This window comes from Panthera onca, chromosome A2, assembly GCF_046562875.1.
Source record: "Panthera onca isolate mPanOnc1 chromosome A2, mPanOnc1 haplotype 2, whole genome shotgun sequence".
NCBI classification, from domain to species: domain Eukaryota; kingdom Metazoa; phylum Chordata; class Mammalia; order Carnivora; family Felidae; genus Panthera; species Panthera onca.
The window spans coordinates 82,193,721-82,213,752 of record NC_138340.1 but is presented as its reverse complement, the minus strand read 5'-3'; the positions used below and the strand labels follow the sequence as shown (position 1 = coordinate 82,213,752).

The 20,032-nt window shown below is 34.4% G+C and overlaps 1 protein-coding gene across 3 annotated transcripts in view; it reads right to left on the bottom strand.

Moving 5' to 3' along the window:
- Positions 1-703: 703 nt before the first annotated feature.
- RSBN1L (round spermatid basic protein 1 like) overlaps positions 704-20,032 on the bottom strand; it is a 68,692-nt gene continuing 49,363 nt past the window's right edge. For all 3 annotated transcript variants that reach the window (XM_060632314.3, XM_060632313.3, XM_060632315.3), the window contains 5 exons: positions 10,871-11,008; positions 8,956-9,098; positions 5,895-6,062; positions 4,728-4,836; positions 704-4,647 (listed from right to left, as the gene is read on the bottom strand). In XM_060632314.3, the coding sequence (XP_060488297.2) occupies positions 4,009-4,647; positions 4,728-4,836; positions 5,895-6,062; positions 8,956-9,098; positions 10,871-11,008 (1,197 nt within the window). In that variant the 3' untranslated portion in view covers positions 704-4,008. The remainder of the gene's footprint in view (positions 4,648-4,727; positions 4,837-5,894; positions 6,063-8,955; positions 9,099-10,870; positions 11,009-20,032) is intronic.

Below are 20,032 nucleotides of genomic sequence, written 5' to 3'. Positions count from 1 at the left end.
TAGAGAATATGATATGATATACAACCTAGTAGAGATATGATATACAACCTCTGTAAACTTAAAAAAGAAAAGACATCACTGCTTTTAGCCTCTTGTGCTTGACATTCTAAAAAGCAATCGTTCCATCTGCATTATGCAGTATGTCACAGAACAGAAAAGCCAGAGCAGAGATAGAGATTTACACTTCTCCCTAGTTGTCCTCTTAATTATCTTATCTGAGATACACTGTCAGTGCCAAACATAAGTCTTTCATGAAATAGACAAGGCATTCTAAAAACCAAAATTCTGTTTACATATCAAATTAGTTACATCAGGTGGGAGAAAGATTAAGCAAGAGCTCTACTACCACTCTGAAGATCTAAAACCCAACATGTCAGTTTTTACCAGCTTAAAAGTATTTGGAAAACAATGGCACTTTTGACCTCCCCTCAGGGGAAAGAGAGTCTAGAGGGAACTGAAGTAATTTAGCCCATCATCCTGTCACCCATACCTAACTAGTTTAGCAGTCTTAAAGTAATCCTCAGTATTTTAAAGTTGGCATGAATCAACTTTTGATAATTAAGTTTTAAGAGGAAAAAAAAAGATTTTCAAATTGCAATTCAAGATCTTATGGTTTTGGCTAAAGACAGAGAAACAAGAACTTTTAAAGATGACAAGATGAAAATAAAATGTCAAATATAAGAAAATAATTACAAAACAAAGGTAAAAAGATTACAGTTATCAATTTTAGTATTTATTGAAAGGTGGAAGACAAGGAAAATTCCTCTCAAACTCTAAAAACAAATCTTGCATCTTTGCTAAATGTAAAATGAATTTTTAGATATTTGCTTTACATGACAATGAACTTGTCCAACAAAATACCTGAATGCAAATTTACCAAAACAGTGCTAATCTATTATTTACAAACATGATCTTACCTGCCATAAGTATTTGGGGAAAAAACTGTTTCACTCAGGAACACTAATGAAATACCTTGAAGACCTAACAAAAGAAATAAAATTTTTCCTACCTTCCCTGGCCCCAACTCCCCCAAGTTATATAATGGATTAAAAATGGATATATGTGGGAATAAACATAATATTTCCAATAATCTTACACACATGCATACACACACATACACACACATACACAGTGTTGTGCGAGATCAACCTAATCTTTATTTAAGGTCAACAGCTTTAGGGACAAGGGAGAAAATGAATATGGCTTTAGTAAAGTTTTCAACTAAATATCACAAATGTTTAATTCTTTTGCTAGCTAACCAGCTAACCTGAGTATGGAAAAGATACTACTTCTTAGCTAAAAGGGTATGAACAAAAGTAATTGAAACAAACAAACAAACAAAAAAAGCACTGTAGCAGACACCACTGAGGTACCTTAGTTATTTTTTTAAAGGTCTGTGTATCAATTTAATAATTTACATAATCACTGTTTATATAGCATAAGATCATATAGAAACTACATCTTAAGTGCTTTATTATTCTGGTCCAACAAACTGGAAGTAACCAAAACAAAACAACAACAAAAAAACCTAACAAACTTGTGTTCAGATAAAGAACTGGAATGTACTAACTAGGAAACCATTAATATAATGCAATATTGAAATAGAAGTTATTTGTGTGTAACAAAGGTAGTCAGAAAGTTCTCAGATTGCATCTGAAGAGGATTTTAAAATTATAACCCGTAAGACAAGGAACATAGCATTATTCAAGGTGACAAGGCTATATCTTGAAATCTGAGCCCAGTGATTTGTATTTCACTTCCAGAGAAATGTATGCATTTTACAAAACATTACGTTTTCAAAATATGGACAAGTTTTGAGTATTTATAAAAGAAACTATACCTAAAAGCAACCACTGTGGTTGTTTTAGATACGTCTTTTAGTTAAAAGTTTAAGGCTCATAATGTTTTGGACGGATACCCTAAAGACATTTTATTACTGTATGATCTCATGCATCTATGTGTATACTACTGGAAAACTGAAACGAAAACATTGTTAAATATATCACCCTTCAATTAAAAAAAGAAAAACAGAAAAACATTTTAACCACATGCTCTCCTACTTCTCAATACTGGTTTGTTACTAACTTTTGTATCCAAAAGGTAGATGCAAACGATAAATTTAGCTTAAAAGAGAAGATTTAAGTGGTGAAGAGCAGGCTAAGGCAGTAACGTATAAAACAAAATCCCTATTTACATTATCATGATTTATACCTTCCTTATCCCATGAAAATTCCTATGTTACAAACATACTGATTTCCTGTAAACCACTGAGATTTCCTACAATATTTGCCTACCCTTTTAAACCGTGAGCCAGAAATATCACTGCTGCAATTATTTTTTCTCCCTAACCAGAAAGATAAGCAGTTTTATGGGTACCACAAATAAGGCTGGGACAGAAACAATTTAAATAGCAACACTAGCCCAAAAGAACCACAGTTAAAAGTCATCAACCAAAGTAAGAGCCCAGAAAAATACCAAAGGTAAATAAAATTGATCTGCAATGAGTAGAATTCCTTATATCAAAGCATACATTAAAGACATTTGTTTGACTTTCAATTACAGTAGTGGAAGCAGTCTCAAATAGTGCTGAAGTCCATCACTGAAGAGATTTGTTTTAAGCTTTACGTAGGCACTGGCAATCATGTTTCTACCCTAATTTTACTTTCTAGAGCTTTTTTGGGGGGAAAAAAAGTACTCTAAGTTGTTTACCTGCTAAGGTAGGGAGAAGGATCCTTAGAAAAATGAGGTAACACATCTTATTTTGTTAGTTCTATCTCTGTATGGCAGCTGAGTCATTGCCCTTACGATTTTGTATTTGTCGTATTTTCCTCCTGGTCTGCAAGAAAAATGTAAAAAAGGATTTTAACTGCTCACAACTAAACATTCTGTAACTAAAGATTTTTACTCAGCTTCTATGAAGTATATATAGTACAGATGCTGATTAGTAAGAAAATTTTCTCAACTTATTCCACACACTACAGAGAAAATTTACCTTAGGGCTATGCAATCTGGCCACAAAACTTCATTAGTTAGAAGAGTTAGATATCACTAACAGACCTTGTTTCTCCCAACTTTATAAAACTGTTTCTATTACCTAAACTGCTTTCTTAATGTTGAATATAAATATTTTAAAACATATTCCAGGGAGTGAGGCTAGGAAGTTTCACATATTCATCTTATTCAGCAATTTAAGAAGTTATGCAAAATATGATATACATATATATATATTCCCATACATACACACGTATATAAATATGCTTTCATAACTGAACCTTGGTTTTAAAAATGCTTACACAGTGTGGAGAATTTAAATATTCACTAGATTTGAATACGTACATTGCACTCCATTACCACTCTAAATGCATACACCAGCAGAAACATAATAGATCAAATGATTTAACTGAATTGTCAGTTTGTCTTTTTGCAGACCCAACAGAAAACATATTTATTATTATGAACCTTTATTAAGTGGCTCACATTTCAGTATAAATCACACTAAAAAGATTTTTTAAAAGCTATTTACACTACAGTGCTGACACAGTAAAATGAAAAAAAAAATTGGTATAAATAAGCTCTATGGAAAAGCCTTTAAATTGTCAAAAAAGAATTCTGGCTCATATTACAAAATATATATATATATATGTTAATACATATATATACACATATATATACATACATATGTATACATATATATATGTAACATATATATATATGTTATATATATATATATGTTAATGTCAGCTCTATTCTAAAACCTACAATTCCAAATCAAATGATTTTTTTAAAGACTCCTTTTGTTTAAACCTGTAATGTTTACAGTGCATCTGGCCCTAAGTGCTTTGATACTTCACAGTTATGGACAGGCACTGAGGAATGTTACAAAGCTACATAAACTCTATTTTGTAACAGACTTAGGAGCAAGTCCTTGGCTTGCTTTCAGAATTCATGAATCTTTATTACATTATTAACTTAAAAAAAAAAAAAGAATTGTAAATGGTATGTACAAATTCAGCACAAAATGTCATCATCTTTTCTATCTTGATTTGAATGTGCTGAACTAGGTTGTCTTGTATCAACTAGACTTATGTGACTTCCAGGACATAATTCTTCCTTTAAATCTTTGTTGGTATTTTCAAATTTAGAGTCCACGTCAATCTTAAATTCTGTAAATTGAACATGATCCAATTTTGCTTTAACATTCTTGCCATCCATATTCGGTGCTCTAGTCTTTTCAGGAATATAAACATTCACAGGTTCTTCCTTGATTCTTACAGATGGAATAGGTTCATGTTTAATCTGCTGCAGTTCAGATTTAGAATGAAGTTTGTCTGAAAAATTAGAATCCAAGGAGGTTTTGCTTATAGCACAAAGCATGTGGTCAGTGTGAGGTCCAAGAACTGATGATGTGGTATCTGGTGATGTGCCTGTTTCATGAGTAGCTGTATTCTGTACAGTGTCCTCCTCTAAGTGATATAACTTGAGCCGAACATGCCATGCTAAACTGCATACAGCTGAAACTGTCTTGAACTGATGAACAACATTCCTTGGAATAAAATAAATGTCATTATCATACAGCTGAATTCTGGCATAACGGATGCCTTCCCTCCTCAGTTGATTAAGTTTTGCATCATCAACCCACTGGACACACTAAAAAAAGAGACAGAAATACCAGTAAGTCTTTTCCACAATAAAAATTAAACTGAAGACAATAATGGTTAAAGATATACCTGGGACAGTGGAGGTTCATGTAAATCTAACTGCATTCGTTGAACTACTTCTAAGAAATCTTCAGCATGAAAACAAATTACATCTTTGGTTATTCGGGGTTGAGCAGGCCTACAAAAACATGAAACAATGAAGAATCTTCCATTAATGTTTCACTCAGTTAAGTCCTTATTAAATTTTATGGTCAAAACAAAAGTACTTAGAAATAAAGTCAAAATGTTTAAATATGTAAAGACCACTTTACATATTTAAACAAAGGGATAAAACCATGAGTTTTGGCTTAAACATAAGTAGAACAACTCGCTTCATTTTATTATAGCTATGTATAACCGTATTTTGAAAAAGTAAAATAATTTGAATTGGTTAATTATAGAAATCAAAAAAGTAAGGGATTATCTTGAAGGTTAATACTTCAGCAAATTAAATGCTAAAGACGAAATTACTAAATAAAAATTAGAGGTAAATATGAGAAGAGAATACTTTCAATAAAGACATATATAACCGCAATTATGTGTAAAATTCCTAAGTCACTCAATAAATTAAGAGACATTCACTAGAAAAGTGCTACTGAACTATTACCACTCTATTTGCGGAGGATTAACAGTGTCTTTATAATTCTAAAAAATCCCCAAATTCGTCAATTAAGTAGCAATATACAAATACATTTTTATAGAACATGCTAAAAAATGGATTTTGAAATGAAATTCCAAGCAACAGAACTACAAAACAATCATACCAGGGCAAATCATAAACAGATTTTTAAAAACCAGTGATAAAGAGAAAATCTACAACTTATACATTACACTGATACACAGGGAAAGTAGGGTAAGATCATCAGGGACAATGATGACACAGTAAGCACCAAGTGAACCTTAGTTTTTCTTTAACCTTAGTTAAGGCAATTGTTTTTACTTCTCATCACTTAGAAAATCAAATTATTATGGTCCAACCCAAAAGAGTAAAAGCACATTCTAACAATTAAAAAATTTTAGTGCAGTCATACAATTAGTCATACAAATACAGAGAAAAATGGAACTTTCTTTCCCCACAGGAAGGAGAATTACTGAGAAACTTCCCAAGAAAAATTTTAGAACCCAAAAACCTTTCATTAAAATAGCAGCAGTCAAAAAAAAAGAAAAAGAAAAGAAAAAGCAGTAGTTAATACATACCACTCTCCACAGTGCACAGCCTTCAACACTCCAACAGCAGCTGTAGTCTGTCGTTCAAAACCTTGTCCTATATGATCTGCATGGGCTCTTGTCCTGTCTTCAAAGAGCATCTCACGGGGCTCACTGGTTCGAGGTAGGTACTGCAGGTTTTTTATTTCATTGGTAGTTCTGTTAAAATAAAATCAAAGATAGACAGGTAGGAAGGAAGGAAGGAAGGGAGGAAGGAAGGGAGGAAGGGAGGGAGGGAGGGAGGGAGGGAGGGAGGGAGGAAGGAAGGAAGGAAGGAAGGAAGATAAATAGAGGAGGTGGGGAAAGAGGCTGGCCTACATATTAAAGCTTAATCGCCTTCAAACATTTGTATTGATGTCCTGAGGCTTAACTGCCATCAAGGATTTAGTAATTACATAATTCAGACAAAAGGAAATTTTACATCACCTGTTCCCAAATCAAGTTCTATTTTTAAAATGAACAAGTACAAACAAAAATGCATATAATCCCCTCCTTTTTCTAACAGTCTTCACAAAAGTGGCCACTGTAAGGTGGATAAACAACTAAATCATAGATGTTGTGGTTTACCCAGGTTCCCTTCCAGAATCTTTACCTGAGGTTTGGGTCTTATCTGTAGAACCATGCCCCTCATTCAAATCACGTGGCTAATGTAAGATATATTATCTGGAACAAACAGGTAACTTTCAAAAATGGGTTAATATTAATAGAATACCTACTGTATATTAGGTGCTATCTAGGCACTGCAGCTAGTGAACAAGACAGTAGTGAATAAAACAGACAAGTTCCCTACTTTCATAGGAGTTGATATTCCAGTGGAGAAAGACTAACAAATAAATAGGAAGAAAATACCAAGTAGTAAGTACTTCCACAAAACATGCATGATTTATTGGAGGCAGAAAGGAAAACCTTAGCTCCCTCTTAAAGGACATCCACCTGCATTCCCCTATGGCTCACCTAGATAAGCATACAGAAGCTGCTACTTAGTCTCATTCAATGCAAAAACCCTCTAATTTTGCTGCAAAAGGGGAAAAGGGTGAGAACAATTTCTTTGGGAGTCATCATCTTGTTTATCTTCCTATGTGGTTTTCTGTTGCTTTCAGAGACAAATCCAGATTGCCCCCATAATTTTCTCCTCTCATCCTAGACTTAACCCCTAGAATCACTCTTTCTTATTAGTTCTCTAATTTCCCACTGTCCATCTCTACTACCACTGCTCTTTGTGCACTCTTGTATTACAACACACACACACACACACACACACACACACACACACACACACACACACATGTGATGCTACAACATACTTTTTTGCCTTTTGTGACTATGTTCTACAGGTGCCAGAAAGCTAGATGATAATTCCTGTGGAAAGCTAACAGGCTTTCAAGCCTACAATTCTAGTGTCATTAACACCACATTCTAATGAATTAAAACTTTATATGAAACATTTAGCACAGTGCCTTGGGCAATATTGTTATTAGTTGGTCAGACTACTACGTGATATACAATCATCACATATACATGGATTCTAATCCCTGAGGGCAGGCAGTTTCCTCAGAGGGCTGGTGAACTCCCTTAAATCACATGTAAAATTCTGTGTATATCTGCACTGTTCTGGGGAGAGGCTTTCACAGTCTATTTCTCACTACAAAGAATGCTGAAATTAACATTCTTATACATTTACCTTTGGTGATTTCATTTCTTAGGACAGATTCCCAAAAGTAGTAGTGCTGGATCAAATAGTATATATGCATTAAACTTCATGAGCTATTGTTAAATTACTTTCACAGAATGGTTATAGCAGCTCACCTTTCTACCAACAATATATAAATGGTTCTGTTTCCTCATACCTCCCAGCCTCTAATACTTTTTTTTTGCCAATGTAATAGGTAGAAATAGTATCTCATGATTCTTTTAATGTAACTGGCTGAAGCCTATTTTTCTACTGGGTTGTGTTACATTTTTGTTGTGAATTTGGGAATGCTTTTTGTATATTAACTTTAGTCTGGCACACAATATAAATGTTTTAGTACAGTCTATCATGGTTTTGAACTTTGTTGTTCATGTCTTTTTTCTCACAAATAGTATTACTATTATACTAGATAATACTAGATAGTATTTGTATCTTATTTCTATCTTATTTTCTATCTTATTTCTATCTTATTTCTATCTTTTCTTTCTTATTTTCTATCTTATTCTATCTTATTTAAACCTACTCCTAGGTTTAAAGTTTTTATTCTTTTATTTTAATTTTTTATCTATTATGTTCAAATCTCTGACTTCTTGATAAGGGTTTGAGATAAGGGCTATGGTTTTGTTTTCTTTCAAATGGACTTCAATTATGCCAGCATTACTCATTAAATAAATCTTCCTTTTCCCATCCATCTCATACATTAAGGTCTCAACATATTTTGATCTATTTGGATACTCTATTGTATTCCAGTGATGTTTTTGAGCTTTACAATAATTTTTAATATCGAGTAATACAAGGCCCCCTCACTTATCTTCTCTTTCACAGTTTTCTTGGAAATTTGTTGACTTTACTTATCCTTCCTTCTGAACTTTAAAATCATTAAATCCAGTGCTGGAAGTGTGAGTCCAACTGGAATGCTAAAAATTTCAAAAGACACTCATTTTTATCCAATCTAGAACACAGTAGGGTTTTCCATTTATTTAGTTTATTATTTTATATCCTCCAGGAGATGTTTTAGTTTTCTTAATATGGGTTCTGAATATTTCTTATTAAATTTATTCCAAAATAGTTTATAATGTCTTTGTTGTGAATGACATTTTTTCCCATTCCTACTTACAATTTATTGTAATTTGCCTACATTACTCAAGCCTCATTTATATTTGATACTTTATAAAAAAAAATTAATCAGCACGTGTAGCCATTTTTGAATTTACATTTAAAGTATGCTCTAAACCTTCCCTTCCTTCTTTCTCCAATTTCCAACAAACACACACACACACACACACACACACACACACACACACACACACACCCAGTGTACAGACATCTATCCCTGGCAATAAAAATTTGTATTCAACATACCTTTTCCTTTTGAAAGGTGACTTTGGCATATCGGCCACAGGGATCATTTGTTCTCCTGGGCGCACCCACATGATGGGACCATCATCACTGTCTTTTCGACTCTCTAATTTTAGACTAGATAGTGTCCCCCATGGCAGTGTACACTAGAGGCAAAGAGTTACACAGAAACCAATTATTTTCAAAATGCATCTTCCAACATACATTAAAGAATACTGCCCCCTTGACAAACTTTCATATATACCTTTATACTTATACATTTAAAACACATACCTATATTGAATATATTCCTATGTATTTATACATTTTCCTTCAAAAAATTCTATTTCAAACATATCAAGAGTAATTATTCTCAGATGGTTCTCTCCTCTAACCCTGGCAGAATATGATTTACTACATTCATCATCTGTTATTCCTCCTTCTACCAAATAAAAGGGTCATATGATGTTAATAAGCCGGCAAAATAAGCAAGTGTTCTCCATGAGAATCCATAAAAATGAACTGAGTTATAAAAACTAGGCATCTCAAAAAAAAAAAAAAAAAAAAAGATACCTCTATGAATAATTATCATCAAAACCTAACAAAACGAAAAGGAAAACCAAACCAAAGTCAAAACTTATTTCTGTTTAGTAGTTGCTTGAAGAGGTTGCTGGTCTAAAAGCAACTTTTTTTTTTTTTTTTTTTTTTTTTAAAGAAAAGAGAGAAAAAAAATGTCTAAGGGCCATTGTCCTGGGAATGGTGAAAATGGTATTTAAAAAAAAACAACAACAAACATTTATCCTATCATTTCCAAGAAAGGGGAGGATTGTCACATGAAATTTCCCCTGAAAGAATGCATTTAGCTCATTTGCCTTTAAAATTAAAATCTGAAACAATGATGTTTAAATAATGGTATATATTTTTTTTAATTTACAGTTTATTTTGAGACAGAACGAGAGAAGGAGAGTAGAGAGGGAGAGAGAGAGAATTCCAAGCAGGCTCCAAGCTCAGCACACAGCCTGACACGGGGCTCAAACTCACGACCTGTGAGATCACGAACTGGGCTAAAACTGAGTCGGATGCTCAAGCAAGTAAGCCACCTGGGCACCCCTAAATTACGCATTTTAAAAATACCACTCAAAATAAATGCAATCAAATTCCATGATTTCACTAGTAAAGGAATAAAAAAAATATAAGGGGAATGGAATGGAGTGAAAAAGCTAGAAAAGATATGCATACACACATAGATTAGAAAATGGAACAAGAAAGTGAAAAAAGAAGCTATCTACAGCGAATTATGTAGCAAATATTAGAGATAAAGGGATCCTGTCATATTCTGACCTTTAAATTACTGATGAAAGAACTACACAGCTCAGAAATTTCTCTCTCGGTGGGACAGTCCCAGCAGCCCACAAGAAGAAATATTTTCTAGAATGCAGAGATTATTGAAAAAATAAATCTGGCTAGTAATCATTTAAAAAATTTAAAAGGGCCTTAAAGCCACATAGTCTAAATGCAATGTTTTATGGATGAGGAAACTGAAGTCCAGAAAGTTTAAATGGCTTGCCCATCCCAGGCAAGTAGAGCCAAGATTGAAATACAGAGCTATAATCTCCCAAGCCAGTTTTCCACAATGCCAAACTGCCATTACTTTGTCCTAAACACTTAATTTGTAGGCATCCTTCCTGTACTTTAAATCCTCTGGTACTCAGTTGATACAAAGCTGACAAATGGATGGAACCTAATTTCCTCAAGTGGGAGCAACAGGCAAATGTTACTCTGGTCCACCACTTAGCTCTGCCATTATAATCAGTACCTGAGAGGTCACGTGCACACACACTACACAAGAATTCTATTTCTGAAACAACCATGATTTGTGTCACCCATAGTGTGAAAGTGACACCCACGATTTAGACTGCTTGATACTGTTTTCTCTTACTTTTAAAAATGGTGAATCTTCCAACATGTCAAGGAACTCAGGGAAGTAATCTCCCACTTCTTCATCAACTGCTCCCACCAAGCTGATCTGTCGCATTGGGCCAGCTCTGTAAGTACCGTGAGAATATGTTCTTTTTACCTGAAGGATATGGATTTAATTAAAAGTTACACATAAGATAATGTTTACTATCATTCTGTAACACTAAATTATACTGTCTGAGAACATAAGAACATAATGTGAGGTAAGCAAAACAAAACAAAAGCCTTTACAAACAGTTAAAGAAAAAAAAAAGCATGAAAAAAAATCCATACTAAGGCAAGCTATTTTACCTTCTCTAGCTATTTCTACACACTGCTTATAAAACCACAGATGAGATCAACAGCATAATTCTAGACACTAACTTCTCACAATACAGTTAATTATATGATCTATAAGGCCAATTAAATTATATTAAAAAGTTGTATACCAGTTTTTCCTAAATGGCTCATATCTTTTTATTGGAATTTCCCCCTGAAATGTTACATTTATCCGATACCCGTGGTTTATATGTCTGAAAGGCCACCAGGAATGATTTTCCCTTCTAGATCATACATTATTACCTAGGATCCAGTTTATTTTTATGATTAACTCTGATAAAAACTACTAGAGATTGAGAATCTGGAGTCCTAGGTTCCAACTCTACCTTTGCTATCTACCAGCTATGTGACCTTCAGAAATCACATAAATTCCTTGAGTTTTAGTTTCCTTAAGTGGAATGATTTACCTCAGATTGCTGAAGAACACTTAACAATTATATAAAGCTATAAAGCCACCTGCACAATGCTAGCAAATGGGCGGCATTCGAGTATCAAGTGAAGTAAAACAACCCACACCTCAAGAATCTTGGTACTTGAATTCTAACAAGCACATTTAAATCCTGCAAAGAAATCTATGCCGTTTCATATCCTAATGGGAGTAAACAAAAATCTTTATAAGGCAAAACAACTTCCTTTCATAAACTTTAAGCAAAATCCTAATTATCTTTTTCATCTCTGGATTAGCTTTGGTGGGCACTAAATTTAGGGAGATCAAAGTATCTCACTTTGCCTGGGTCTATGGCAGTTTTAAAATTCAAAGTCCTATATATTTCAAGAGGCAAACCTGGAATGGTTAGGCTTTTGTCACATCATGGATACACTCTTAAAAGATATTCACATCACAAATCAAATTCCTATTATCACAGATGGCACAGATAGTCTTATGTACCCAAGAATGTAAGCCCTCCACCCCCATATTAAAAAAAAAAAAAAAAAAAGATGACAAAAATTCCATCACAATAGATTAATTTGACTCAAATACTAGAGAATTTCACTTCATTTTTATTATAATCAGCAAAAGCAATTAACAATGATACGTTAATTCCTTAATAAGTTTATTTACCAGAATTCCAAGTTTAAGTTTTGATTAACTGTCAAAAAGTCACTTCTTAGAACCGTAACACACTCTTCCAATCCTCAAGTTAAAAAAAAATTGGAAGTTCTGTGTCCCCATTTTGTACTCATGACTTCATCTTTTTTCCTGTATCCCAAAAGTTCTTAGCATCTTCAATACTGAGAGAGCTAAATGTTAAGATCTGACTGTACTCTAGAGGTTCTAGATGGTTACATGTACTAACAGTACCACAAGAAAATTAGTCATCAGTGTGCATTCTGTAATGTAGTCTAACAAAGCTAAAGGTTATTATCAATTCAAAATTAAGCAAATTTACCAGAACGGACATAACATTAATTCTATTAGGTGATTCTGAGTTTGTGGCTTCAGTTTTGGATCTGCATATGATTGTATTAACAGACCTCATGGCCATTCAGTGAAATCAGACCTACAGTGCAAAACTCAAGTTTTCCAAGTGCTTTGAAATACATTATTTGACCTGTAAAAGTCACAGTAAGATAATAATATTTCCACTTCAAACCAAAGTTCTGTGCCTCAAATCTCCTTAATTTGTTTAACTCAGATAACTCATCTAAATCATTAACTAGTTCTGGGGCGCCTGGGTGGCTAAGTCTTAGGTTAAGCGTCTGACTTCGGCTCAGGTCATGATCTCACAGTTTGTGAGTTCAAGTCCCTCCTCGGGCTCTGTGCTGATAAGCACAGAGCCTGGAGCCTGCTTTGGATTCTGTGTCTCCCTCTCTCTCTGCCCCTCCCCCACTCGCCCTCTGTCTCCCTCTGTCTCTCTCAAAAATAAATAAAACATTAAAAAAACTTTTCTAATTATTAACTAGTACTAACAAAGCCAAAATCAAGGAAGTCTTTGCCACCCAGCTTGTTCATTCTACGACATCACAATATCAACAACAATCAACTGAATAATTGGGGCAGTGACTCAATGATCAACTAAATAATTTGGGAAGGAGGAATCTTCAACAATCAAATTCTTCTAAAATACTAAGCACAACTCAATTTATGAGCTCTCCTAAAGAAATAGGCACTTTGAACATACTTTTCAAGAAAAGTCAAATGGGTGGTGGTCCACTGGACTTTCTTTCCAAGTGCAAAAATTAAATGTGTGCATATAAAAGATAACACCAAGAAAGAATGCTCTTTAATGTGAATGTTGGGAATCAAAGATAATCTTCTCTGAGGAAATGTAAATATGAAATCGTAACAATTTATGTAATAGGTAAAAACAGGTCTTACTATACTTGAAATAATTTTTTTCGCAAATAACTGAGGTAGTTTTCTGAGTTCTACCTAGCAGTTGCCATGCAATTCAAATTGCTTCCATCCTACAAAAAACAAAAACCTACTAAAAGCATTATTAAACTATAGAGAAGATGAGATAAATACAGTAATCAGAAAACCAGAACTAATTACTAACAAATTTAACATTCAGCCCTCTTAAGAGTATAATTTCTGTGTTTAAATGTTAAGTAAAAATGTATCATTTAGTAACTGAAAAAATGGGTAAAGCTTCTTGGATGATAATATTAAAGACAAATGATAATGTCTTATCTTATAACTTAAGTACTTCACTAACTGACTTAACCAGATGTTAACCAGATGTTATCTTAGCCTAGAATGATTATTAATTGAAAGGAACATATTGACCTAGTCATCTCATTTCAAATTACCTTTACATTAATTTCTAAGTTATAAACGTTGTTGTTTGTTTAAAACTAAAATGAAACGTGCTCGCTTTGGCAGCACATATACTAAAACGAAACACATCTAAATTAGTACAGACTAATTAAAAACTATTAAAAACTTTAACATAATACATTAAATAAATTAGAACAAACTTGAGTCCCCCTCCCACCATTTCTATTTTGAGGCCACCTAAAAAGAGGCTATATCTTTTGATGATGTTTTAAAATATGGTCCTATTATAAGTCATAAATATTTCAAAAGATAATTAGGAAAAACTAAATTTTCAAGAGTAAAGTAATATAGACTCTAGTCGTCAGCTTATAATCTTAAATATTGTATTTGAATCTTTATAGTTCTTGTCACCTCATGGCAAAATACATATATATTATATATGAAATTTACTTATATACATAATTTGCTATAATAAAAGTACAGGTCTCTCTCCTTTTCACCAAAATGTGCTAAAACTGTAAAATACATCCTATTTGTCTACTATTAAAACCACACAGGTAGGGGCGCCTGGGTGGCGCAGTCGGTTAAGCGTCCGACTTCAGTCAGGTCACGATCTCGCGGTCCGTGAGTTCGAGCCCCGCGTCGGGCTCTGGGCTGATGGCTCGGAGCCTGGAGCCTGTTTCCGATTCTGTGTCTCCCTCTCTCTCTGTCCCTCCCCCGTTCATGCTCTGTCTCTCTCTGTCCCAAAAATAAATAAAAAACATTGAAAAAAAAAAAAAAAACCACACAGGTAAATTCTACTAAAAGTATGGTCTTTATATAAACTATGTATACTTATCTATCATGTTCAAAAACAAAACAGTAATTTTCTTCTAAAACATTTATTCTCCAAATATTAAAGATAATACTCTGATAACTCAATACGATGGATACAAATATATTTAAATTTAAAACTACATTTTAAAAATTAAACTGAAGTCATCAAAATCTTACTTACAAAATTTCACAAAAGTAATTTTGTGAAAGCAATCTTTTAAAATACACTGTAATATAACTTTTAATTATATACCACTTAACTTTGTAATTTCATAACCCAATATTCAAACATAGACTAAATTAGTCGGAATCACTAATTTAATGTTTTAAACATGGCATATTACACATAATAATGCATTCAAATTCAAAAAGTATGTATCTCTTGATAAAATATACAGATGGCACTTAAGTGGTTACAACAAAATGTAAGAATATGATCCACACACCTTTCACAAAAAAATGTAAGTACCTCTTGATTTAGAGGACACCTATTTTACTGCAATACTACATAGCAAATATCTATTCTTACATGGAATGAAATTAAACCTACAATATCATAAGATAAAAAGCTTCAACTCTCCAAAAATCATCTATTTAACAATTGTAACTAAAGGGCAGTGGGAGTTGAGGGGGAGGAAACAGGTAAGGTTCTAAAGAATCTCTGGAGAGCCAAAATAAATGCCATAAAACCATGACTCATAAAAGGGTCTCTTCTGACGTATGTTTCTACATTAGGCACAATCCTAACTAAACTCTAAAATCATAAAGGATAAGAAATCACAAATGTGAAGTGGGGAGTGGTGACAAGAAGCAGGCATACATATTTGCAACTCCCCTAGCATGCATTAGAGCATCAGAATGACAAACCTAGACTGAAAACAGAGTTAAATTGTATTGCATATGCTTTTAAAAAGGGTATTTTCATTAAAATCTTGGTACCTAAAACTATGGGCTTCCATTATCTAGAAAAACCACCTATCTGAAAAATATCACATCCTGATGACACTGGATATGAGATTACTTTATTTGCTTTGACTCACTTCAGTAAACAGTAGTCAAGCCATCAGTTTTCTGATGCAGTTAAAAAGTTTACTAGAAAATATCAAAACGTGTCACTGCTTTAAAACAAATCCTATATGCTGAAAGAAAAATGCATTGTTACAAAGAGTACACATATTTTTCCTCTCAATTTAGGTACACTCAAAAGACAACACAATAAAAGATAGAAATGACATTTTTGCTTATATTTAAATAGTTAAATTAAGCTCATCTTTAAAAAGTGCCTGTTAGAAGCAGATGGAATATTTTTAATCTAAATCTCCTCCCTATAGCTCCCTTCACCACCGCCCCCCCCCCCCCACAAAACCTACCACCATCATGATTGCATGTTTACCTTTCCCCTCTCATATTCTTTATAAATGTTATAAAGGGAAAAAAAAATCAGGAATAGGAAACTTCTTGTACCCAATGCCTGTTTAAGTGTCAAAAACAAAATCTAAGAAGTTCTGGTTAACAAGAAATGAACTGTTTAATTAAATCATGTTTAAACCGAAATCCTATTCATCATTCCTCATGAAAAGTAATCTTTAAAATAAATGAACAAAAAGAAGACCTTATGATTCTGAGGTCGGCCTGCTTACAAAAAGAAAAAAAGTAGACTTTCTGACAAGAAAAACGCAGCCAAAAATAAATACGTAGGACTCAAAACTGTTTTATTTTATGTATAAATATGGCTACAAGGGAAGAAGCAAATATGGTAATAAGTAATTAAAAAAAAAAACATGAAGAATGACTCATGTGAAACAACTTGCTGCTTCCTAAAATATGTTTCTTGATATGCCAGCCCCTGCAAAGAGGATTCTATACAGTCCAATAAATTTCGGAAACTCTTCCATGTGGGAGGTTCACCACACACAGGGACTATTAGCATTTCTGTGAGGTCTCAAGGTAAACATAACTTATTTGACCCAGCCTTACACAAACTATTCTGGCTTCAAAACCAGTTTTTCTCATACTTGTTTCAGCATGCCTACCAACATCCTGAGATAGTAATGGTTCCACAGAATAATAGTGAGCCATAATAAATACAGAAGATATTACAGATGTTCCTAGCTAGCTAGTATCATCATCAATCTGAAGAAAACACAAAAACAGGATAGTTATCAGAACCAAAAATTTAGGGGGTGAGGGCAGAAGAGGCTGTCAATTCTGCTGGGTGTTTTGAGGGGAGAGGGGGAAGGAGAGGGAAAGTCTTATTTAAAAAAAAAAAAGAAAAAGCTCATCCCATTCTTACTGAGGCAAATCTAAAATCTAACATAAATGAGTGTGCCACAAGGGGGAGCCATTCCCCATCACATCTGGCATATCCTTTCAAATCAAAATCTAACAGGTAATGACATTTAGTCAACATTCTATTTCAAAAATATCCATGTAACTTCAACTAAAATTAGGATAAAAATATCATTATTCATTTTTAAAACAGTACAATAAAGGAAAAAGTCCCCTTTCTCATTTAGAGCACCTGGCACTTGCTACAGTAATGTTTTGCATAGATCTGCTCCTAAGCATTCAAGGAAGATGGGACAGGCACAAATGGTCAAAATAAAATTTTAATACAAATGCAGCCAATGGTTCAAAGATGGCATATCTAATCATTTTTACTGGCCTAAAACAGTGAATGACCCCAGCAAGAAGCCAACAAATGTTAACTGTCTCATTCTGCAGAGGGACAAAGCTTAACAAATCAGATCAGATTTAATAACTTTCACTATTAAGGTACCAGCCATTTAATCATGAGTTAACATCGTGACCTAAGTTATTTGATACAAACAACTCAGAACCAAGATGAAATAAAACCAGGATTCAGAGTTTGGGGAGGGGAAAGGTGGTCAGAAGATAAGTGCTCTGGTTTTCATATTCTCACAGCTCCAACTACAGTGTTCAGAGTATGTGCTGATTAAATACTGAGTGACAAGAAAGAAACCTCATTTATACCTTAACAGATAAAACTCCTGTCTTACTTGCCTTTTTGTCTTCCTACTATCAAATGAATATTTGAACAAAATGGAGATGGTAGAAAAACTAGGACAAATGTGGAGATTGCAAATGATGGCCAAAAATTCTTCCCAAGCATGTATGCTCACTTTTTTAAACTTTTTTTAATGTTTATTTATTTTTGAGACAGAGAGAGAGAGACAGAGCATGAACAGAGGAGGGGCAGAGAGAGAGGGAGACACAGAATCTGAAACAGGCTCCAGGCTCTGAGCGGTCAGCACAGAGCCCGACGCAGGGCTCGAACTCACGGACCGTGAGATCATGACCTGAGCTGAAGTCGGACGCTTAACCGACCAAGCCACCCAGGCACCCCTAAACTTTTTTTTAAATGTTTATTTTTGAGGGAGAGACAGAGTGCAAGCAGGGGAGGGGCAGACAGGTAGACACAGAATCCCAAAACAGGCTCCAGGCTCTGAAATGTCAGCACAGAACCCAACACCGGGCTCAAACTCACGAATCTCGAGATCACGACCTGAGCCGAAGTTGGACACTCACCCCACTGAGCCACGCAGGCGCCCCTGTGTGCTCACTTCTAAGCAACATGACTGCACCAGTCCTATCATCAAGAAGTGAATCTGGGCCTGGCTATTTCACTTCCTTTGGCCAACAGACATTAGCAAACCCAACAGAAGCAGAGGTTTGTGCACTAGGGATTGCCCTCTTTCTGCTCTGTGGAGTCCTGCACCTGCCACCATGTGTATGAGCCTAGGCTAACCTGCTAGATGATGAGAGAAATGGGATCATCACTCCAGGTGACAGCACAACAACCACTGGACATTCAAGCAAGATCTCTTAAGACCAACTGACCTGCCAATCACCAGACACGTGAATGAAGCCATTCAGCCCCAGCCAACCCAACAAAGACCTTAAGAACTCTCCAGACAGCCCAAAGAATTGTGAGAAATCACTTTAAGCCATTAAGTTTTGAAGGTTTTGTTTGCTGCAGCAAAAGAACTGACAGGCTATTAACTTACAACAAAAATCCATGTATATATGTTTCTGTTCTCAAAAAGACTTTTATCATACACTTTGACTGACATTATATCACTAACCTCAGAGCCACAACACTACTGACATGACATGACCTACTAAAACAACATTATAATTCTACATGGTCTTTAAAATTTTCAGGCAACCTGCAAGGATACAGATGAAGATAGAAAACATAATTACACAAGTAAAAAGAATTCTAAAACCAAAAGAATTCAAAGACTAGGAGGTCTCGATCATCTGTCACTGCCGTGTGTGTGTGTGTGTGCGTGCGCACTGTGTGTATACACAAACACATATACACAAAAAATTTCAAATTAACACGTTTCAAGGATAAAGGCTGAACAGGTGCAAAAATGAGTTTTTGTGAAAACTACAGAGTAATATTACAAAGATAAACACTATAAAGATCATAGGAACGGTTACATAATTTGTCATCTTTTACTTTCCACAGAATTGAGGACAAATGAATTTTGGTTGATCAGATTTTAATCAGGGAGGAAGGAAATTAGGAAGAAGGGAGGGAAGGAAAGGAGGGAGATAAGGAAACAAACTAGTCTCATGAGGATGGACTTAGTTTGGGTTCCACAAGCCACTGGTAGTCAGGACCATCAGGTTGCACTATGAATAGGTGCAGTAACAATTTTATGTCAGCATATACAGCAGCCCTGCTGGTAGTATTAATTCTCTGGGTCTGATCTAAACTTGGGCATATGAGGACCTATTTTAAGTTGAAACAGATGAGGTTTTATTTACATTTTAAGCTTCAATATTTGCACACAGTACAATACTACAAATAAAGGAAACATAAAATACATATTTTAACATTATTATACTGTTTTATCCACTAAAAAATAGTGCTAATTCATTACAGATACTCATTATCATGAATTTCTTTTCTTTTGTTAAAATTTTTTAAAGTTTATTTATTTGTGAGAGAGCGCACACGCGCATAGCACAAGCAGGGTAGGGCAGAGAGAGAGGGAGAGAAAAAGAATCCCAAGCAGGCTCTGCACTGAAGGGCAAAGCCCAATGTGGGGCTCAATCTCATGAACCGTGAGATCATGAACTGAGTCAAAATCAAGAGTCAGACACTTTAAATGACTGAGCCACCTAGGCGTCCCTATCAACAATTTCTTTAATGCTGCTAAGTGCATTTTCCAAACTAAGATTAAAGAAAAACAGTAAAGGTTAGATTTGCACACTTCCTCTCTATGAACTCAT